Source organism: Bos grunniens, chromosome 14 (genome assembly GCF_055505025.1).
Source record: "Bos grunniens cultivar Pamir isolate PY7600 chromosome 14, Bosgru_T2T1.0, whole genome shotgun sequence".
In the NCBI taxonomy this organism is placed as follows: Eukaryota; Metazoa; Chordata; class Mammalia; order Artiodactyla; family Bovidae; genus Bos; species Bos grunniens.
Genome location: NC_141178.1, coordinates 72,901,024 through 72,920,377, shown reverse-complemented (window position 1 = coordinate 72,920,377; position 19,354 = coordinate 72,901,024). Strand labels below are relative to the sequence as shown.

Here is a 19,354-nt window from a genome sequence, read left to right as displayed (position 1 = left end):
TCTGGGAAACTGCTGTGTGCCCTGGGGAAGGGGTGGAGGCAGAAGGGCCCATCTTTCTGTTTAGTAGCTTGGGGAATCATGTATTAATATATTCAAGATCGTTTTCTTTGAAAACATCTCAAAGCCAATGAAACTCCCTGGGGAGCCAGATTAAAGCAGTGATGGGGAATTTCATCAGCACTTAATCAAAGACATTGACTGTTTTCTGGGCCTCATCGGTGACTCTCCCATTGTTGACTTTAACTGTGGAAACGTGTTCATTAGCATTTTATTCGGGCTGGCCCAGGGTGTCAGCCTTATTGTGCCCACTTTGATCTCTGGGATGTCATCGACTTTCCAGGGGGATCCTTGGGCTCCTGGCCATCTCTGCCACTCATGTTCAAATTCAGGCCAGACTTGCACCCAGATTTCAGAGGAGAGGTCCTTCTCCACATCCCTGATTCCTGCCTGGGTTGAGGAGAACGGTTTGTGGGCAGCTGTCATTGGAAGGGACCTTAGCCAGTGTCTGGTGTCGTGGTTAGATGAGACTGAAGCCTCCAGATGACAGTGAACATTCTCTTGGTCTCAGCTTCTGAGCTTCATTCAGTTCGGTTGCTCAGTTCTGTCCAACTCTTTGCGACCCCATAGACTGCAGCACGCCCGGCTTCCCTGTCCATCACTAACTCCCAGAACTTGCTCAAACTCATGTCCATTGAGGCAGTGATGCCATTCAACCATCTCATCCTCTGTTGTCCCCTTCTCCTGCCTTCAATCTTCTCAGCGTCAGGGTCTTTTCCAATGAGTCAACTCTTGGCATGAGGTGGCCAAAGTATTGGCGCTTCAGCTTCAGCATCCGTCCTTCCAATGAATATTCAGGACTGATTTCCTTTAGAATGGACTGGTTGGATCTCCTTGCAGAGCTTTATTAAGTGCCTCTTTTAATCTAACAGAGACTGGGGCTTCCAAGGTGCCTCGGTGATAAAAGATCCTCCTGCCAGTGCTGGAGACGCAAGAGACGCAGATTCGATCCCTGGGTCAGGAATATCCCTTGGAGAAGGAAATGGCACCCACTCCAGTATTCTTGCCTGGAGAATTCCATGGACAGAGAAGCCTGGCGAGCTGCAGTCCATGGGGTCGCAGAGAGTCAGACATGATTGAGCCCACACACAGTCCCCAGTGAAGCTGCAAGTCCACAGGACTTTTAAATGCAGTCTTGTCGAGCTGTGTGACAACCTCGTGGTAGAAGATGGGGAGGGGTGAGGCAGGAAGAGCTGCGTGGTCCAGAGCAACTTAGTCTGACTCTCCCACCGGGGACCAATTAATTCAGCAGGAAGTTATGGTTTACATTTTGCCCTGGAAACTCAGGCTCTGCACACATTTCTGGACCTTGGCCCTCAGAGCATCCTCCCCGCAAGTTTTGTTTAATCACGGTCATGGTTGAAAACTCCCAGCATTCTTCCCCCTGATTTTATTAGCTAGTCCTTACCCACATTTCATCTGCTTTCTCTTAAACATTTTTTTGGGGTCTGTGTTTATAGACCTTGAGTAAACACACATCCTTGACTTTAATTAGGAAGCCAGCAATGGCCAGCAAAGAGGGCTCATTCTATTTGTACAGTGACTGTTGAAAGAGTAAGACAGGGGATCCCCTAGTAGCTAGTAGAGATACCTGGGGATTAAGAATTATGTGGTCTCCCCGTCCCCCAGCAGGTCAGGTGCTCTGAGTCAGCTTGCATCATATTGACATTACCTGCAGTAGATCACCTGAGGTTACCTTTGATCCATTCATTTATTCACCAGAGGGACACCACCTTTCTGTAACACCATCACACCTTAGCGGGCAGCAGCGATTTTTGCCTGTGTTGACTCCTGCTTCTTCACCTCTAGAGCGTCCCGTGGGTGTTCAGTAAATATTTGTGTAATGAATAAATGAGTACCCGACATTCCATCATTAGAAATCCGTTTCTTTGTTTTAATCACAGACTCCTCTCTCCTTGTATCTTAGAACAGTGCTCTGGGGAGGGTGAAGAGTACTGCAGGTGCCAACAACAAGCTGGTCACAGGAGGGCAGATGAAACTGTGACCGCTGGGGACAAAGTGAGCCAGCAGCTGCCTGGGGTGTCCAGTCGGTCTGGAAACTGATATGAAGAGCGTGCGATTAAGGGCTCTGCTAGTTGTATGAACAGGAATCTTGGGCAAGTCACCCAGGCCCTCTGAGACAGACTTCCTGATCTAGAAACCAAAGGGCGGAAGGATAATGCCAGACTCTTACCTAAAGAGTCAGCTTGCCCTGCCCCCTGGGTTTCAGTTTCTCCTCTATCTTCTCAGCTGTTCCCACTGGGGCTTCCTCAAGGCATTTATTCTGCCTCCACTGTGTCAGACACCATACGAGGCCCTGGGGGGGAAACGGTGGTGTCGGAGGTAGATGAGTCCTTTTTTCATCTAAGCCGGGGAACTGAAATGGAAAGAGAGGCGGCAGTGATACAGGGAGCTAGGGTGAGGGATGTACAACCTGGCCAGAGATCTGGGAGGGCTTCCTGGAGGAAGTGGCCTCCTAAAGGGTAGGGGCTGTGTTTTCTTACTCTTTAGATTCCTAGCTCTAAGCAGAGTAGCTCACACATAATAGGTATTTGGAGAATGAATGATGGATGAGCAAGTAAGTGTAACAGTGTTTTATAACCAGGAAGTGTAGAACAAGGGGCAGGTGTTGGTGTTATGGTTTGTGGAGGGTAAAGCAGGGGCACTTAGGGCAACCTTTATCTCCCAGCTTCCTGAGGACCACCTGTCGCCAAGAGCTAGGATCTCCCTTAGAGCACAGCCATCTGGGTAATGGTGTCAGCCTCTGCCTTTTGTCCCGCGACTCAGGGATGGAGACTGTCCGAGGATGGACATTTATAGCCAACTAAGTGGCCAGCAGCCCTTCCTAATGGGATCTAAAGTTGGACATACAGATCTTGTTCTTGGGCTAGGTCCTAGGGCTAGTGGCTGACTCAGGAAGTAGCTCATTGTGTGTGTGTGTGTGTGTGTTTATAAATGGAGTGATGCCCAGCAATTGCTAAAAAAAATGTCTTTAGCTTAGCTTATATTCAGATCACTAATTCTGCATACATTTGCCATCCCCAGTGCAGAACTTGCTTGCTTTTTATCCTTTCCTTTAGCCAGCTGAACTTCTGGAAGCCGAGGATGATAACTGATTCATCTCTGTAACCCTAGAACCCAGCAGGAGGCCTGGCACATCTGGATCTTGAAACCGTTCGCTGAATAAATGAACAAACAAATGAATGAATGAACCTCAGTTCAGTTCAGTTGCTCAGTCATGTCCGACTCTTTGCGACACCATGAATCACAGCATGCCAGGCCTCCCTGTCCATCAACAACTCCCAGAGTTTACTCAAACTCACATCCATCGAGTCAGTGATGCCATCCAGCCATCTCATCCTCTGTCGTCCCCTTCTCCTCCTGCCCCCAATCCCTCCCAGCTTCAGAGTCTTTTCCAATGAGTCAACTCTTCACATGAGGTGGCCAAAGTACTGGAGTTTCAGCTTTAGCATCAGTCCTTCCAAAGAACACCCAGGACTGATTTCTTTTAGGATGGACTGGTTGGATCTCCTTGCAGTCCAAGGGACTCTCAAGAGTCTTCTCCAACACCACAGTTCAAAAGCATCAATTCTTCGGCACTCAGCTTTCTTCACAGTCCAACTCTCACATCCATACATGACCACAGGAAAAACCATAGCCTTGACTAGACGGACCTTTGTTGGCAAAATAATGTCTCTGCTTTTGAATATGCTATCTAGGTTGGTCATAACTTTCCTTCCAAAGAGTGTCTTTTAATTTCATGGCTGCAGTCACCATCTGCAGTGATTTTGGAGCCCAGAAAAATAAAGTCTGACACTGTTTCCACTGTTTCCCATCTATTTCCCATGAAGTGATGGGACCAGATGCCATGATCTTCGTTTTCTGAATGTTGAGCTTTAAGCCAACTTTTTCACTCTCCTCTTTCACTTTCATCAAGAGGCTTTTTAGTTCCTCTTCACTTTCTGCCATAAGGGTGGTGTCATCTGCATATCTGAGGTTATTGGTATTTCTCCCAGCAGTCTTGATTCCAGCTTGTGCTTCTTCCAGCCCAGCGTTTCTCATTATGTACTCTGCATAGAAGTTAAATAAGCAAGGTGACAGTATACAGCCTTGACATACTCAATCTCAGTTTATGCCAATGAAGTTACCCAGGATGTAGCTGAAGCCGAATGTCTTTATGGGGTAGAGAGAAAGGGGTGTTTCTGGAAGTGACCTTGTGCTGCTCTGTTAGGGGTTTTGCAATAGCAGATGCATGAAATTCTGCTTGACACTTGCTCTCTGTGGTGAGAAATGAAGAAACACTTCCTTTGTTCACACTTGGCTCTGAGGCTGGGTAGACAGTCAGTGGCCTCTCTCACTTCCTCCACCCTGGGAGCCCCTGGGTCCACTCTGTGGACCAGTTATGGTGAGACAGGCCTCGTGGGTCTGCAGGAGTTCGGTGAATTGCTGTGTCTTATGGGCATTTTCTGTATTTTCTATATCTCAGCATCCTTCCCACCTTCCTGTCTGGGGGAACCCCCAAGATGTAAATCTTGCAGGGGAATGGAGCTTTGACTCCCAGCAGCAACCAAGGTGGAGTAGATGTTCTTTTTCCCACATTTAGCTGCTTGGGCTGTGGCATGTGGCCTCTGAGTGGCCGTGTGGCTTAGATTCCAGGTTGAGTGCAGCAGTGATGCAGGGGAGTTAGAGGTTCCTCACAGTCAGGAATACCCTAAGCAGACATCCCTTGGCATGTCCTTGGCCCAGTCTCCCCTGCTCCTTTATCCCAGACTGGTTTTCCAGCCTGCCTGGAATTCTGGGAGCTTCCCCTAATTTTCTCATCAAATTCCTTTTTTTTTTCTTTTCTGTTGTCTGTAACCAGTAACTCTGACTGACAGATACCACTGAGGCAGAGTGGGGCACCCCACCCCTATTATGGGAGGTGGGTGAGCTTGCTCTGGAGGCTCCCTGTCTCCTGCCTCCCTTTTTGTGGTGTCGACACCACCCAGCCCGATCCCATTCCTCGAAGACCCAGTCTTCTGCAGGTCAGGTGTATAAACACTGGGCCACCTACTGTGTATCAGGCGTTGTGCTCGTAGACACAGGAGTGCAGAGATCAAGAGTCCCTAATCCTGGCGACCAGGGGCTTCCTGGCCGTTCATCCCTTTAGCTGGTATTTACTGAGCACGTGCTGAGTGCCAGGAGGCACTGTGCTAGGGCGTAGGGGTGCAGAACCAAAGAGAGGAAATGTTTATCCTTTGGAGTTTTCATTTCAGCTCTTGAGCCTGTTGTTTCTTTAAACACGTCTTATTCTTTGCCTGTTTTTTCATTCGTGTGTGTGTGTGTGTGTGCGCGCGCGTGCGCCCACACTGTGTTAACCACACGGCAGCACACAGCCTAGTAGAAGAAACAGGGAAGAAAAAGCCATTTTCAAATGCTGGGAAGGGCCATAACCTTGATGAAGACTAGGCAGAGAGGTGACCACTGTAAGGCGTGAAGGGAGAGAAGGCATCAGGCTGCCACGTGCTTCCACAGGGTCCATGCTGGTCGCTGCCTTCTGTTACCTTGATAAGGACAGTCTGGTCCAGGTATTTGCTGAGGGTGCAACTCTGATGGCTCCGTATGTATTGATTTAAATGCTTGTCAATATCAGAGATTGTCTGGGGACTAACTTAATTTAGGTTCTCTTAAAATAATCAGTGAGATGGAAATTTCAGAACACCAAAACGCTCACATTTGTGCAGACATGAAACTTTTTCTTTAGAATCAGCAGTGAGTGGGGAGGACCAGGGCGGGGGTCAACTCAGTGGAAACTACAGGCGTTTATGCCACTCTCCCCTCTTCATCCTCTCGTTCATCTAGAACTTGACCGATGATCCGGGTCTTCTCGCCAGGCTTTATTGTTCTCTTGTCCCGTTCCCTCTTAGATTTGAGGCCAAAGTGAGGACCCTTTCAGTTCCTATGAGCTGCCCTAGGACAGGGCTCTTGAGGGCTTCTTCAGCAGTGGGGTTTCTAGGAAGGTCACCTGTACGAGCCCTACATGCTGTACGAGCCCTACATGCTGGCCACATCCTGCATGGGCTATTTTTATTTGTTTTCGTGACAGCTCTACTGAGGTATGTGTTAGAATCAGAGATGTCCAGGTCCTAATCTCCAGGACCTGTGAATACTTACCTTACAAAGGGACTTTGCTGATGGGACCAAGGATCTTGAGATGGGAAGCTCTTTCCAGATTATCCAGGTGGGACTTATTAGAGGAAAATGGAGGGTGAGGGTTGGAGAAGGAGGTTTGATGATGGAAACAGAGGGTCAGAATCAGAAATTTGAAGATGCTGACACTGCTGGCTTTGAAGCCGGTTTGAAGCTACAAATCACAGGGTACCCGCAGCCACCAGGAAAGGGAGAACAATCCACTGGAACTTCTGGAGAAAGCCTGGTTCTGATTTCAGCCAGGCGAAGCCCATTCTGGATTTCTGGTCTCCAGAATTATAAGACAGTACGTCTGTATTTTAAGCTACTACATCTGTGGTAATTTGTTAGAGCAGCCATAGGAAACCAATGCGTGGTATATTTTATGTATCTAAAGTCTACCCATTTCAGTGAGTTTTTTAGTTATTTTACTGAAAGGTGCAGCCATGGCCATAATATAGTTTTTAGAACACTTTCATCACCCTGATAAGATCCTTCATGTCCCTTTACAAATAATCTTTGTCCTCAACCCCAGGTAACTAATAATCTACTTTTGTACCTGTGGAAGTCACTCAGTTGTGTCCAACTCTTTGCGACCCCATGGACTGTATAGTCTGTGGAATTCTCCAGGCCACAATACTGGAGTGGGTAGCCGTTCCCTTCTCCGGGGGATCTTCCCAACTCAGGGATTGAACCCAGGTCTCCCACATTGCAGGCAGATTCTTTACCGTCTGAGCCACCAGGGAAACCCAAGAATACTGGAGCGGGTAGCCTATCCCTTCTCCAGCAGATCTTCCCAACCCAGGAATTGAACTGGGATCTCCTGCATTGCGGGCGGATTTTGTACCTGTACTTCTGTATAAATGTCTATAAACTTGCCTTTGGGACACTTTATGTAAGTGGAAGAACTGACTCAATGGAAAAGGCCCTGATGCTGGGAAAGATTGAAGGCAGAAGAAGAAGGGAGCTGCAGAGGATGAGATGGTTAGATAGCACCACCAACTCAATGGACATGAATTTGAGCAAGCTCCAAGAGATAGTGAAGGACAGGAAAGCCTGGCGTGCTGCAGTCCATGGGGTTGCAAAGAGTCAGACATGGTTTAGTGAGTGAACAACAACAGCAGGTGTAAATGGAAGATATGATGTCTTGTGTCTGGCTTCTTTTACTGGGTATAAAGTTTTTGAGGTTCATCCACATTGTTGATGCTAGTACTTCAGTCCTCTTGATTGTAGAAAAATATGCTGTCGTGCAGTACATCACATCATTTCTCCACTCACCAGCTGATGAACGTGTGTGTTGCTTTCAGTTTGGGGCTGTTAGGATTAATGCTGCTATGAACATGCGTGTGCTAGCCTTTGTGAATGTGGGTTTTCATTTCTCCTGGGTAGATGCCTAGGAGTGGAATTTGGTGGGTTGTGTGGATTTTTATATTTAACTTTTTGAGAAGCTGACAAACAGGTTTCCAAAGGGATTTCACTATTTTTCATTCCCACCAACAGTTCATGATGACTCTCCTCCACCCACTCCCAGTATAAACCCCACTACTCAAGAAATTATTATTAATAGTCTGTTGTGGTTCTGATTCCTGATCCTTGATCCATCCTACATTCTTGTATCACCAGGTTTGTTTTGGGCATTTGTAAAAATTTGGGGATTTGGCATTGGATGAGACCTGATGATATTTATATTTTAATATAAACAATGAGGCAGAAAGTTCAGGCAGAAAATTCACTGAGTGAATTGAAGGGTTAACTCGATATCCTTTCTTCTTTTATCATTATTATTTTTTACATTGAATTATAGTTGATTTACAGTGTTGTTAGTTTCAAGGATACAGCAGTGGTTCAGTTATATGTATTTGTTTTCAGATTCTTTCTCCTTATAGGTTATTACAAAATATTGAATCCAGTTCCCTGTGCTATATAGTAGGTCTTTGTTGGTTATCTATTTTGTATATAGCAGTGTATGTATGTTAATCTCAAACACCTAATTTATTCCTCCCCTGCTTTCCCCTTTGGTAACCATAAGTTTGTTTTCTGTGTGTGGGGGTCTATTTCTGTATCACTGTTTGCTGCTGCTGCTGCTGCTAAGTCGCTTCAGTCGTGTCCGACTGTTTTAGAGTCCATATATAAGCAATATCATGTGATATTTGTGTTTCTCTGGCCTCTTTCACTTAGTATGATAATCGCTAGGTCCATCCAGGTTGCTGCAGGTCCCTTTCTTTTTTGTTTGTTTATTTTTGGCTGTGCTGGGTTTTCATTGCTGCACACGGACTTTCTCTAATTGTGGCAAGAGGGGGCTGCTCTGTTGCCACGCATGGGCTTCTCATCTCAGTGACTTCTCTTGTTGCGGAGCACTGGCTCTAGGGCACGTGGGCTTCAGTAGTTGTGGCTCCCGGGCTCTAGAGCATGGGCTCAAATGGTGGGGGCACATGGGCTTAGTTGCCCTGCAGCATGTGTGATATTCCCAGACCAGGGATTGAACCTGCGTCCCCTGCACTGGCAGGTGGATCCACGCCTTTCTTTTTTACCCCAAGCAGATTGGCCACACATTAGCACATACTTGCCCCCCTCTCCCCACCAACTCCGTTCCAGCTTCTGCTTGGAAGTTCTGTTTCCCCTCATCGGAACCTGTCTAGACTCCCCAGACTCGGTGGATGGAACTGGGGGCAGACACAGGGTTCCGTCTATAGATAGATGTCTGCCCGGAGGGAGTTGGGGGGTGAGAGGCCCTGACCCTGTCGTGGGGGACAGCAGGACGGATTGATGAGAGCCAGATGGAAAGCCTGATCGTTCTGTCTGGGCTTGCTGGGCAGGTGGACCCCTCCCGCTTCCTCAGTGACAGCAGTGAATAGAACACTGGCTTGATTTGGGGGCAGAGATGGGGAGGAAGTCTCGCAGGCATTCCATATTCTGTGCGGGAAGGGCTGTATAGACTTCAGTGACTTACTTTAAATTCCATCTGATCCCACAAGGGAAAAATTGAGTAATTTTATGGCGACTGGGAGAGGTTTTCAGGCCTTGGAGGAGAAACTTGACAGTGGGGCGTCTTGGCCAGTTTGGGGTGACCAGGTTGTCGAGTTTGGGCCCTGGAGCCAGCAGGACCTTGGGGGGTTTCGGACCAAGCAGTGGTTAGTCCCCAGGCAGGAAGGCAGACACTAGGGCCTGACCCTGCACGAGAGGCAGGTGCGGATGCTGTGGCGTTGGCGGGGCTGAGTTAGAGGATGATCGTGGCCTGTGTGCTGAGCAGTTGACGGGCAGCAGGAGGAGAAAGGCTCTGGGAATTCAGGGTGATGACCTGGGTCTGCCGAGTAGCCACGGCCTCGAGTAGAGCTCAAGGGATTCCGACTCTGTTCTGTGCATGATGTTTCTGCCATTTTTTGAAGACGAGGCAACTGAGGCTCAGAGAGGTGAAGTGACCTGCCTAAGGTCACACAGTGAGTGAAACGAGCTGCCAGAAATTCGAGCCCCAGGCTGTTTCTGAAATCTTTGTTACCCCACAAGAGGAGTTTTCTTTAGAGATGCACGGGATGTACGGAGAACAAAACAAACCACACTGAGTGATGAACATGTCCTCAGGCAAATTTGCTGGGTCCAGGGGAGGGGAGACACTTTTACAAAGCGCACCCCCTACCTCCTCACCCAGGCCACATTAGGAAGTAGAGGTGGCCTCTTATTGCACAACCAGCAGCTGTTACTCTCTGTGTTGACCCTGTTGGCGTTGTTTACGGGCAGCGGAGAGGGTGAGAAACCACACCAAGTCTCAGGCCTGGAGGGCTCCAGCCTCTCTGCCAGGAAACAGAGACCCTGTTTTGAGACACTCAGCGAGATGTGATGCAAAGAGCAGAAAATATCAAAACATACAGCACTTCTCCATGGATCACAGTTTTAAGTGAGTGTATATGAATTAGTATTGTAACAGAGTACATGGAGGTAAGGTTATTATTTATAAACTGTTGGAGGGGAAAAAAAGCAGAGGACCTGGTGTTTTGTCCTGGCCCCTCTGCTTCCTGTCTGTGTGACCCCGGGTTGTCATTTCACTTCTTGGAATCTCAGTTTCCACTTCTGTAAAATGGGAAGATTGCACTGGACGTCCTCTGAAATCTTTCTTGCAGTGAACTCTCTGTAATTATAAATGCTGTCAGTTTGTGTTCCATGCCAAGAGAAGCTTTATCTGTAGATTTTTTTTTCCTGTGACTTTGGATGAAATGTACACAGCTGGCTGATTTTTCAACAAAAATTTGGGGAGGTGGTGGGGAGTTTTAATTTACATGACAAAGGCTTGACTCAGAGCCACTTTATGGCTTTGATGGGTGTTAGAAAGCTCTTGAGAGAGTCCTGTTAGTTGTTCTGTGGGGACGAGGCTGTGTTGATGAGGTTCTTTCAACATTGCCTTCACCCCTGTGAAGAGTGGGGGCTTTGACCTCAGTGGGCAGGATGTGGGTTACAGAACATGAGGGGTCACCCTTGTACTGCAAGAGCTTTTGGAATCAGCTGGCATGGGTTGGAGACACTTCCTGTCTTGGGGTTGGGAACCTGGAGTTGAGAGCGATCTCGGCATAGGTGTACGTGGTTGGGCTGGAGGATTCGTTTGGAGAACTCATGTCATCACATCCTGGGATGGCAGCTTTATGAGCATAACCCTTTATGCGTTAGAGGGACTTGCATCGTGATCTTCAAGCCATATAGGGCCACTGAAAGATCCATGTATTAGAACAGGTAACCGGTGGTGTTCATAGCTTGTGAGATGGAGAGCAAGAGACCAGAGTCTGGGGGTTCAGTGGGAGAGAGATGCCCTCTTTGCGTAAAGTAGAGGGTGTGGGGCCCAGAGCCAACCTCCCAGATGCCATCAGTAAGCCACCGAGTCGCATGAACTGGCAGCCAGGGCAGGAAGCGGGGTCTGGTAGCAACCAGCATCTTCTTGTGCACCCACTGAGAAATGTATCAGACCATGCTCTGGGTTCCAAGTGACAGAAACCAAACTCAAGCTGGCCTAGTTTTGAAAAAGATCATTTATTGTGAAACAGTCGGGTGGCTGATACGGGCCCAGATCACGCTGGCCAGGTTTTGTCTCCCACTGTTTCTTTGCCTTGCCTTCCTTGCACCTTGTTTCTCGGGGGGTCTCTCCCTGTGAGGTAAAGTCAGGCTTTCAACCTTTCATGTGAATAGCCCTGTGTGATGGGAGAAGGATACCCTTTCCTGGTGACTTCAGTCAAAGTGCTCGAGAACGTCCTTATTGGCCAGTTAGGGTCACATGACCATTCTTGAGCCTTGAGAGGACTCTTACTGGCCAGTTTTGGTCACATGCTTGTTCTTGAAGCAGCATTGGTTCTGGAAGACTCCATGCTTTGACACGCCAGCATGGGTGGTGTGGGTGACACGCCAGCCCCTCGGGCACATGATAGGAGGGTCATGGGGTACCCCCGAGGACAGTGATGCCATCCCAGAGGGGCTGGAGGCTGGGCAGGGAGGAGCCCCAAAGTTCCCTTTTGCCTGGTGAGGGTTAGGGTAGGTTAGGGTGGGAGGTCAGGGCAGACTTTCCTTTCGTTTGACCAGGGAGGCTTCTGAGGCTCTGGTGCCTGGGCTTGTATGGAGTGAGTGGCCCAGAGGGAGGGAGGTGCTGTGGGTCCGTGGCCTGTCCCAGGTGCCGCTGCCCGTGAGTCAGTCTTTCCTTCTCTTCCTCCAGCAAACGTGTTTTGAAGGCTTGTTCTTCTGAATCCCTCAGAGTGTCATTTGAATTCTTCATGCCTCTGAACTGTGCCCAGGGTTGATGCTCAGAATGTTTAACATTGGGCAGCCACCAGTGTCCTTTCTGGAAGTTTCCACAGTGCTTGACATTCATCTTTTCCTAGCTGAGGCCCGTCTGGGGGCTCTGGGTGGTGGGTGTGGCAGCCGGGGAGCTGGGCTCTGGACAGCACCTCTTTCCCAGCCTGTGTCAATCCTTCGGGATTTTAACTGGGCAGCCATGCTGGTGTGAAGCAGCCCAACACTTCCTGTGTAAGTGCTCTCGGGGTGGCTCTGGGGAGCTGGTGCTCACTTGCCCGCCTCCCCCAGCCCTCCTCACACTCAACGCCCCCTGCCCCACTCCCACCCCCCATCCCAGGGCTTCCATGGACCGCCCACAGAGGGAATGCACCATTGATTTTTGTGCAGGTCGCCGGAGAGAGGCCAGGAAGATGGCCCTGTAAATGGCAGCTTTCTCCTGCTCACCCCGTTCCCTCAGCTGGGCTGTGTGGTTATTCAGATCAAATGCCCTTTCCTGTGAGGTTCGTTGAGGCCACGACCACCTGCACTTACTCTCTTTGCACCTAAGTTTTCTTTTTTTTTCCTGTGAGCAATTCAGGTTTATAGGCTTTGGAGAGTATGCAAATATTTGATTTAAATTCAGGAAGTCTGGAATGAGGAATAGAAAGAGTTACTTCTCGTTTATTTTTTTTCCGGGTGACTCGGGGAGGATGGGGTGGGGATGACGTGATGAATCCAGCCACTTGGTCCTCCAGGGTGGTGCTCCCAAGAGGACAGGCCAGGCCCGGGGCAGTGGGCTGGGTCCGCCGGCCCAGGGTGGCCTGTGCGAAGAGAAGGGACATGAGAGGGTGCATAGTTTGGAGGCTTCTGTGGGTCTGAAATGGAGCGTGGAGCAGATGATAAGAAGGGTAGTGCCTGCCACCTGAATAATAGCTACCAGCTGTTGGTACTTCCTGCTGGCCGGCCATGGAGCCCGTCTTATCCCTTTGACTGATCTCAGTAAGCTTCTCCACAAACCTGAGTGGTAAATACCATCATCCCTGTTTACAGCTGAAGAAGCCAAGCCCCTAGAGGTTAAGAAATGTGTCCAGGATCACCCAGCTACTCAGTGGCAATTTGAGTATGTCAGGCTCCAAGGCTGTGCTAAAAACCAGTGCCCTGTGTACTGCCCAAGGGGTGTTCATAGACTTCATGGACTGTTTGGGGGATAATTTGTTGTTTAGCAGGTAAGTCATGTCCGACTCTCTGCGACGCCATGGACTGTAGCCCCCCAGGCTCCTCTGTCGGTGGATTCTCCAGGCAAGAATTCTGGAGTGGGTTGCCATTTCCTTCTCCAGGGGAATCTTCTCGACCCAGGAGAACCCACATCTGCTGCCTTGGCAGGCGGATTCTTTGCCACTGAGCCACCAGGGAAACCTTTGAGGATAAGTGGCATCCTATAAATCAGAGCCTGAGGCTTCTAATAAGCATTTATTCTGGTGGTCAGAGGCTGCATACTGACTTGTAAGAGGGAGGAGAAAAAGTGTGGGTGAGGGTGGACACAGAGGCAATGAGCCCTAACCTGGGGCATCGGAGAGGGAATGAACCCAGGCACCCAGAGTTCCTGTCCCAGCCCTGCCCCAGCACCATGGGGCCTTGGGTGAGTCATACTGTCTCTAGCTTCTGGTTTCCTTTTCAGTGAAATGAGAGTAACAACCACAATAATAGCATCTGTCGTGGGCTTCCTCAGTGCTGGGTGCAGCCTGGGATACCAGGATGGAGAGGCGTACAGATTAGGGCTTCTGCTTGGGGTGCTTGGGGATAGTGGGGAAGGAGGACCCTCCTCACCGAGGCCGCACACGAGACACGGGACAGCTCAGACCTGGTGAGCCGGAAGGGTCTCTGCCAGCTGGGGCAGGAGGGAGGCGAGCAACTTGTGGCCTAGCTGTGGTGTCAGGGTCCCCCGACCATCTGACTATTGTCCCTGCAGCCAGAGGGAGGGACTTGTTAACAAGGGGACTTCTCTCCCCAGCCCTAGTTCTGCCTCGTGCTCATGTGTGCTCAGTCACGTCCGACTCTTTGCAACCCCATGGTCTGTAGCCCACCAGGCTCCTCTGTCCGTGGGCTCCTCCAAACAAGAATACTGGAGTGGGTTGCCATTTCCTTCTCCAAGGGATCTTGCCGACCCAGGGATCGAACCCATGTCTACTGCTTAGCAGGCAGATTCTTTACCACCGAACCACCTGGGAAGGCCCCTAGCACTGCCTAGATAGTCCTCATGAGAACCACCTTCCCAAGCCCTCAGATGACAGACACCGAGTCCCAGCCATGCCACTGGGACTCACAGTCATCTGGGAGCTTTCTGCAAACACCGGTGCCCAATCTAAGGAACAGTGTTGCTAAAAAGCTCCCCAGGTGATTGTGATCCACAGCCTGCTCCTCCGGGGACCTGCGGCCTGTTCCTGCCGAGGGGGTGGATTCATTAGGGCCGGGGACAGGTTCCAGACACCAGATACCTCCAGGGCTTCGCAGCTGCTCCTGGTCGCCAGCTCATGACTGTGTCCTGGCCCTTGGATGAGGCAATGGGGGTGGTGTTCTCCTTACATGTGCCGCATACGGGCTGCGCCCCGTGTGTCCTGTGCCCCTGGGCACTAAGTGGCCAGCCCGGGTGTGCCTGAGCCCTGTGGGGCACCTGGGCTTCCTCCGGGTGCTGCCTTCTCACTGCTATGGGCAGGGCCTGGATCCTTGCCCCCTGGACCATGTAGGGTCATCCTCAGATGGCCTGAGTCTCAGCATCTCCCAGGACCCAGTGCCCGCTGCCCCAGTGGGACTCAGTGACAATCAGTCACAGGTCTGGGACCAGTCAAGCAGCACAGTTGAATCTGTGAATCTGTCAATCAGCACAGTTGAATTCTAAACCCGGCAGTTTGGAATCTGAATTTGAACCTGCCAGGGATGCTGGAAGTCTGGTCGAGTTGATGCCCTTGCACTCTATTGGGTTCAGAATCATATTTTTCTAGCATTTTTACATAGTATTTTACATTTTTTACATTTAACATGGTTCATTGGCTTCCAGAGAAATCCTTTTGCATAAGTTCTCCCAGGAACCAACCACTTTCTGAACACTGTCTCGTAGTCAACTTGTCAGGATCACAGAGGGAGAAACAAGCTTCCCCATGGAGTTGTGACACATTTGCACCTGACTGAGTCAGGATTCGAACCATGGTCATTCTGACTCTAAAGCTCATTCCGTGCACAGAGGTGGACCGTAGTTCCAATTATGTAAAACCAAAGACAAACTGTTCTATATGGTGGCTACTAGCCACACAGGGCTATTTAAATAGAAATTAATAAAAATTAAATAGAATTAAAAACTCGGTTGCACCAGCCAGAGTTCAGCTGCTCCATAGTCACCTGGGTCTGGTACTCCTGTATTGGACAGTGTAGATAAGGAACATCTCCAGCAGTGCAGAAAGTTCTATCAGTGCTGAGCTAGAGTGACCACATGGCAGAGACATGGCTCTGGGCCCGGCTTGCACAGTGGCTGAGGACGGATAGAGGCGGGGACATGGTGAGCCAGCCATCTCGCTTTGTTGCATGCATGCTAAGTCGCTTCACCTGTATCCAACCCTTTGCGACCCTGTGGACTGTAGCCCACCAGGCTCCTTTGTCTGTGGGATTCTCCAGGCAAGAATACTAGAGTGGATTGCCATGCCCTCCTCCAGGGGATCTTCCCAACCCAAGGATCAAATATTCGTTTCCTCCATTGGCAGGCAGGCTCTTTACCTCTAGCGCCACCTGGGAAAGCCCCATGTCACTTTGTTGGTGTCCACTAATAGAGTGACCAGCTGTCCTGGTTTGCCGAGGGATTTTCAGGGACTTGGGACTTGCTTGGTTAATGCTGGGAAATTCCCAAGAACCTGAGACATCGGTCACTTTGTTCACTGCACTGTGTCCATGTAGACCTCCTGCTTGTGCTCAGGTCCAGGACACAAGACTTGAACAAAGAGTTGCTCCAAGGTCAAGGGTGGGGGGAAGCTAGCTGATGAAGTGGCAGCATAATCTGGGAGGAGTGCCCTGAGAAAGGGGAGTACCAGGTAGGATGTCCCCAGAAGCCTTTCCCTAAAGGGCATGCGCCTGAGCTGAGAGCGGACACCTGGATGCAGTTCGTTAATCAGGTGAAGGAGTTTGGAAGTGGGTGGAAGTTCAGTAGTCAGCCCTGGGTAGTTAGGAGTCGGAAATCTTGGGAGCTGGTTCTGACTCCGCTGTGATCCTGCTGTCTTCACTGCAGGCAAGTTCCTTTCCTTCCGCATGTCAGATTCTCCCATCTATAAAACCAGGCATTTAGACCAGACACCCCCAATAACATTCTCTACCTTCACCCATGTCCTGCTTTCAAGTAAATTGTGATATGTCTTTAACGGTGGCACAGTTTGAAAAAGGTAGGATTAGGGCTGACCCACAGGGTTGCGGTTTTGCTGAGATGGTACTGAGTCTGGCTGTTCAGGCTCCAGGAAGTCTTCTCTTCCTCCTTCACCTCCTTTTTAATTTATTTTTTTAATTGAAGTATAGTTGGTTTACAGTGTTGTGTTAATTTCTGCTGTACAGCAAAGTGATTATATATATTCTTTATACATATATATATATTCTTTTTCTATTAGGGTTTATCACAGGATAGATATATACCTATGTTTAATATTTGTTTATTTATTTAGCTGTGCTGGGTCTTAGCTGCAGCACACAGGATCTTTAGCTGTGGCATATGGAATCTAGTTCCCTAACTAGGGGTCAAACACGCACCCCCGTGCTTTAGAAGCATGGAGTCTTAGCCACTGGACCACCAGGGAGGTCCCCAAAGTGGCATATGATTGTCAAGATTAGGTGATGGGAGCTGAGAGGGCAGTGCAATTGATGAAAGCTGCAGTAGTTATCTTAACATTGTTATCCACAACCATTTACCTCCTATGTGCTTATTTATTTTCATTTTCTAATTTCTGATTCTAAACATTTAGGGTTGCCCCTGTGACCCTATCCTTTGTATTTCCTTGTCACCCCTGGTCAGAGTCACATTGTGTCACAGTAGCCAATTCACACACTGTCCTTGGAGCCTGAGATCCTTGAAGATGGGAACTCTGTCCTCATCTCCATCTCCCTATGCCTCTGGAGTTGTCTGGCATGTGATAGTCAATCATGATATTCTTATTGAGCAAACCAAGCTATTACTTGCTTGTGTGGTCACTTTTGACTTTGTTGTGGTTCTCAGAGCTACTATTATAAAATGCTACAGACTGGGAACTTATAAACAGCAGCCGTATAGTCCTTACTGTTCCAGAGGCTGAAAACCTGAGATCCGGGCACCAGCGTGCTTGGGCAAGGGCTCTCTTCTCATCGTGTGCTCACGTGATGGGATGAGTGAGGGAGCTATCAGGGGTCTCACTTACAAGGGCACTAATCCCATTCATGAGGGCTCCACCATCATGACCTCTCAAAGGCCTGACCTCCTAAAGCCATCACACTGGGGAGTTAGGATTCCAACATGGGAGTTTGGACAGGACACGACAGAGTTGCTCAGTCCTGTCCGACTCTTTGTGACCCCATGGACTGTAGCCTATCAGGCTCCTCTGTCCATGGGATTTTCCAGGCAAGAGTGCTGGAGTGGATTGCCATTTCCTTCTCCGGGGGATCTTCCGACCCAGGAGTCGAACCCGGGTCTCCCGCATTGCAGCAGACGCTTTACCGTCTGAGCCACCAGGGAAGCCCGGAGGGGGGACACAAACATTCAGACCAGTAATACTTGTTATGATATGTATAATAATTATTATATGTATAATATGCATATAAATGATGCTGAAGCTCCAATACTTTGACCACCTGATGCCAAGAGCTGACTCATCGGAAAAGTTCCTGATGATGAAAAGGTTGAGGGCAGGAGGAGAAGGGGACAACAAAGGAGGAGATGGTTGGATGGCGTCACCGACTCAATGGACATGAATTTGAGCAAACTCCGGGAGATAGTGGAGGACAGGGCAGCCTAGCATGCTGCAGTCCATGGGGTTGCAAAGATCAGACACGATTTAGTGACTGAACAACAACAGTACATCTAGAAAAGCGCACATCATGATTACTTTTGCGTGTGTACGGATTTGCAACATGCAGTGGCAGATGTTTGGAGTTAGAAGGTGAAAGGAAGCAAACATTGGCATGCTCAGGTGTAAACCATGGAAGGGTCTCCTGCTAACAATGTGATCCTGGACCAAACGCAATAGATCTTCCAGTCTGGCTGTTGAATGCCTTCTCTGCTTAGCCCAACAGGAGACAGATGCCGACTGGCTTAATTCATCCAAGCAGGGCAACAGGAGGTTTGGACATGTTCTTAATAAAACTTTCTCATCTTGATTAAGAAATATATATATATATATTTTTTAAACAGATTTTTGTTCTCTTAGTTAAAACTGAGGGGTAATGTGAACATATAGAAAAATGGCCTTCCTAATACAGGCTCAGGGAGGCAGTGGTAGGGAAAAGTTGGATTAAGAGAGCACTTTGAACTAATTGCAATGTTAGCTTTTCCAAGTGACTGTGGAAACTGCTGAGTGCTCACAAGTAGCTTTTACCCGGGCCCCTTGAATGTGCAAGATAAGCTAGTTACCTGTGCAGTGATCACATTTAATATTTTTTGACAAATTTATAAAAAGAATGAATGTGCTTAAAAAAATTTTTTTTAAGTTTGTTAAATATTGCCCTGGGGAGTTTGGGATCCATATGCATATACTGCCATATTTAAAATGGATAAGCAACAAGGTCCTATTGTATAGCACAGGAACTCTGCTCAGTGTTACGTGGTGGCCTGGACGGGAGGGGAGTTTGGGAGAGAATGGATACGTGTGTATATATATATGGCTGAGTCCCTTTTCTGTCCACCTGAAACTGTCACAACATTGTTAATTGGCTATTCTCCAGTATAAAAAGGAAAGCTAAAAAAATATTGCCTTGCTAATATTTTTACATTCTCACTAAGTCCTTTGAATAGTATAAATAAAACTTCAGCTTAAGTTATGCAGATTACCATGAATCCTGAATAACAATACTTATTATAAATAACATTTGTTGAGTATTTAGTACATATTAGCCACTGTTCTAGGGGAAAGTTTTATTAAATAAGTGATTAAGAGTTGTTGGAAATAGTGCAGAGCTCTTGTAATTGAACAGGATTAGGGGTATATGTTTATAATTTTGTTAACATATAGATATTTTTATTATTATTAACATAGGGATGGAATGAATCAAGGCTAAGAGAAAACAGCAAGTGATAAACAAGCCAATAAAACTACAAGGTGAATTCACTGAGGAGAAGGAGTAATTACTTGAATTATTATTTTTTTGTTTAATTAACATTTATTAAGTG

General features: G+C 48.4%; 1 protein-coding gene across 33 annotated transcripts in view; it reads left to right on the top strand.

The window, feature by feature from the left end:
- Positions 1-19,354, top strand: part of CYRIB (CYFIP related Rac1 interactor B) — a 148,486-nt gene that overhangs the window by 14,432 nt on the left and 114,700 nt on the right. For 3 of the 33 annotated variants that reach the window (XM_086335554.1, XM_086335566.1, XM_086335555.1), the window contains exon 1: positions 16,154-16,240. The exons of 22 other annotated variants lie outside the window; for them this stretch is intronic. Coding sequence is in view for 1 of the 11 variants with exons in the window: in XM_086335522.1 (XP_086191648.1) it covers positions 18,269-18,308 (40 nt within the window). In the remaining 10 variants the exon portion in view is untranslated. Of the gene's footprint in view, positions 1-6,166; positions 6,278-10,039; positions 10,118-16,153; positions 16,241-18,253; positions 18,309-19,354 lie in introns of those variants that run through there. 8 more of the 33 variants (XM_086335562.1, XM_086335528.1, XM_086335536.1 and 5 more) reach the window with 5 other exon arrangements.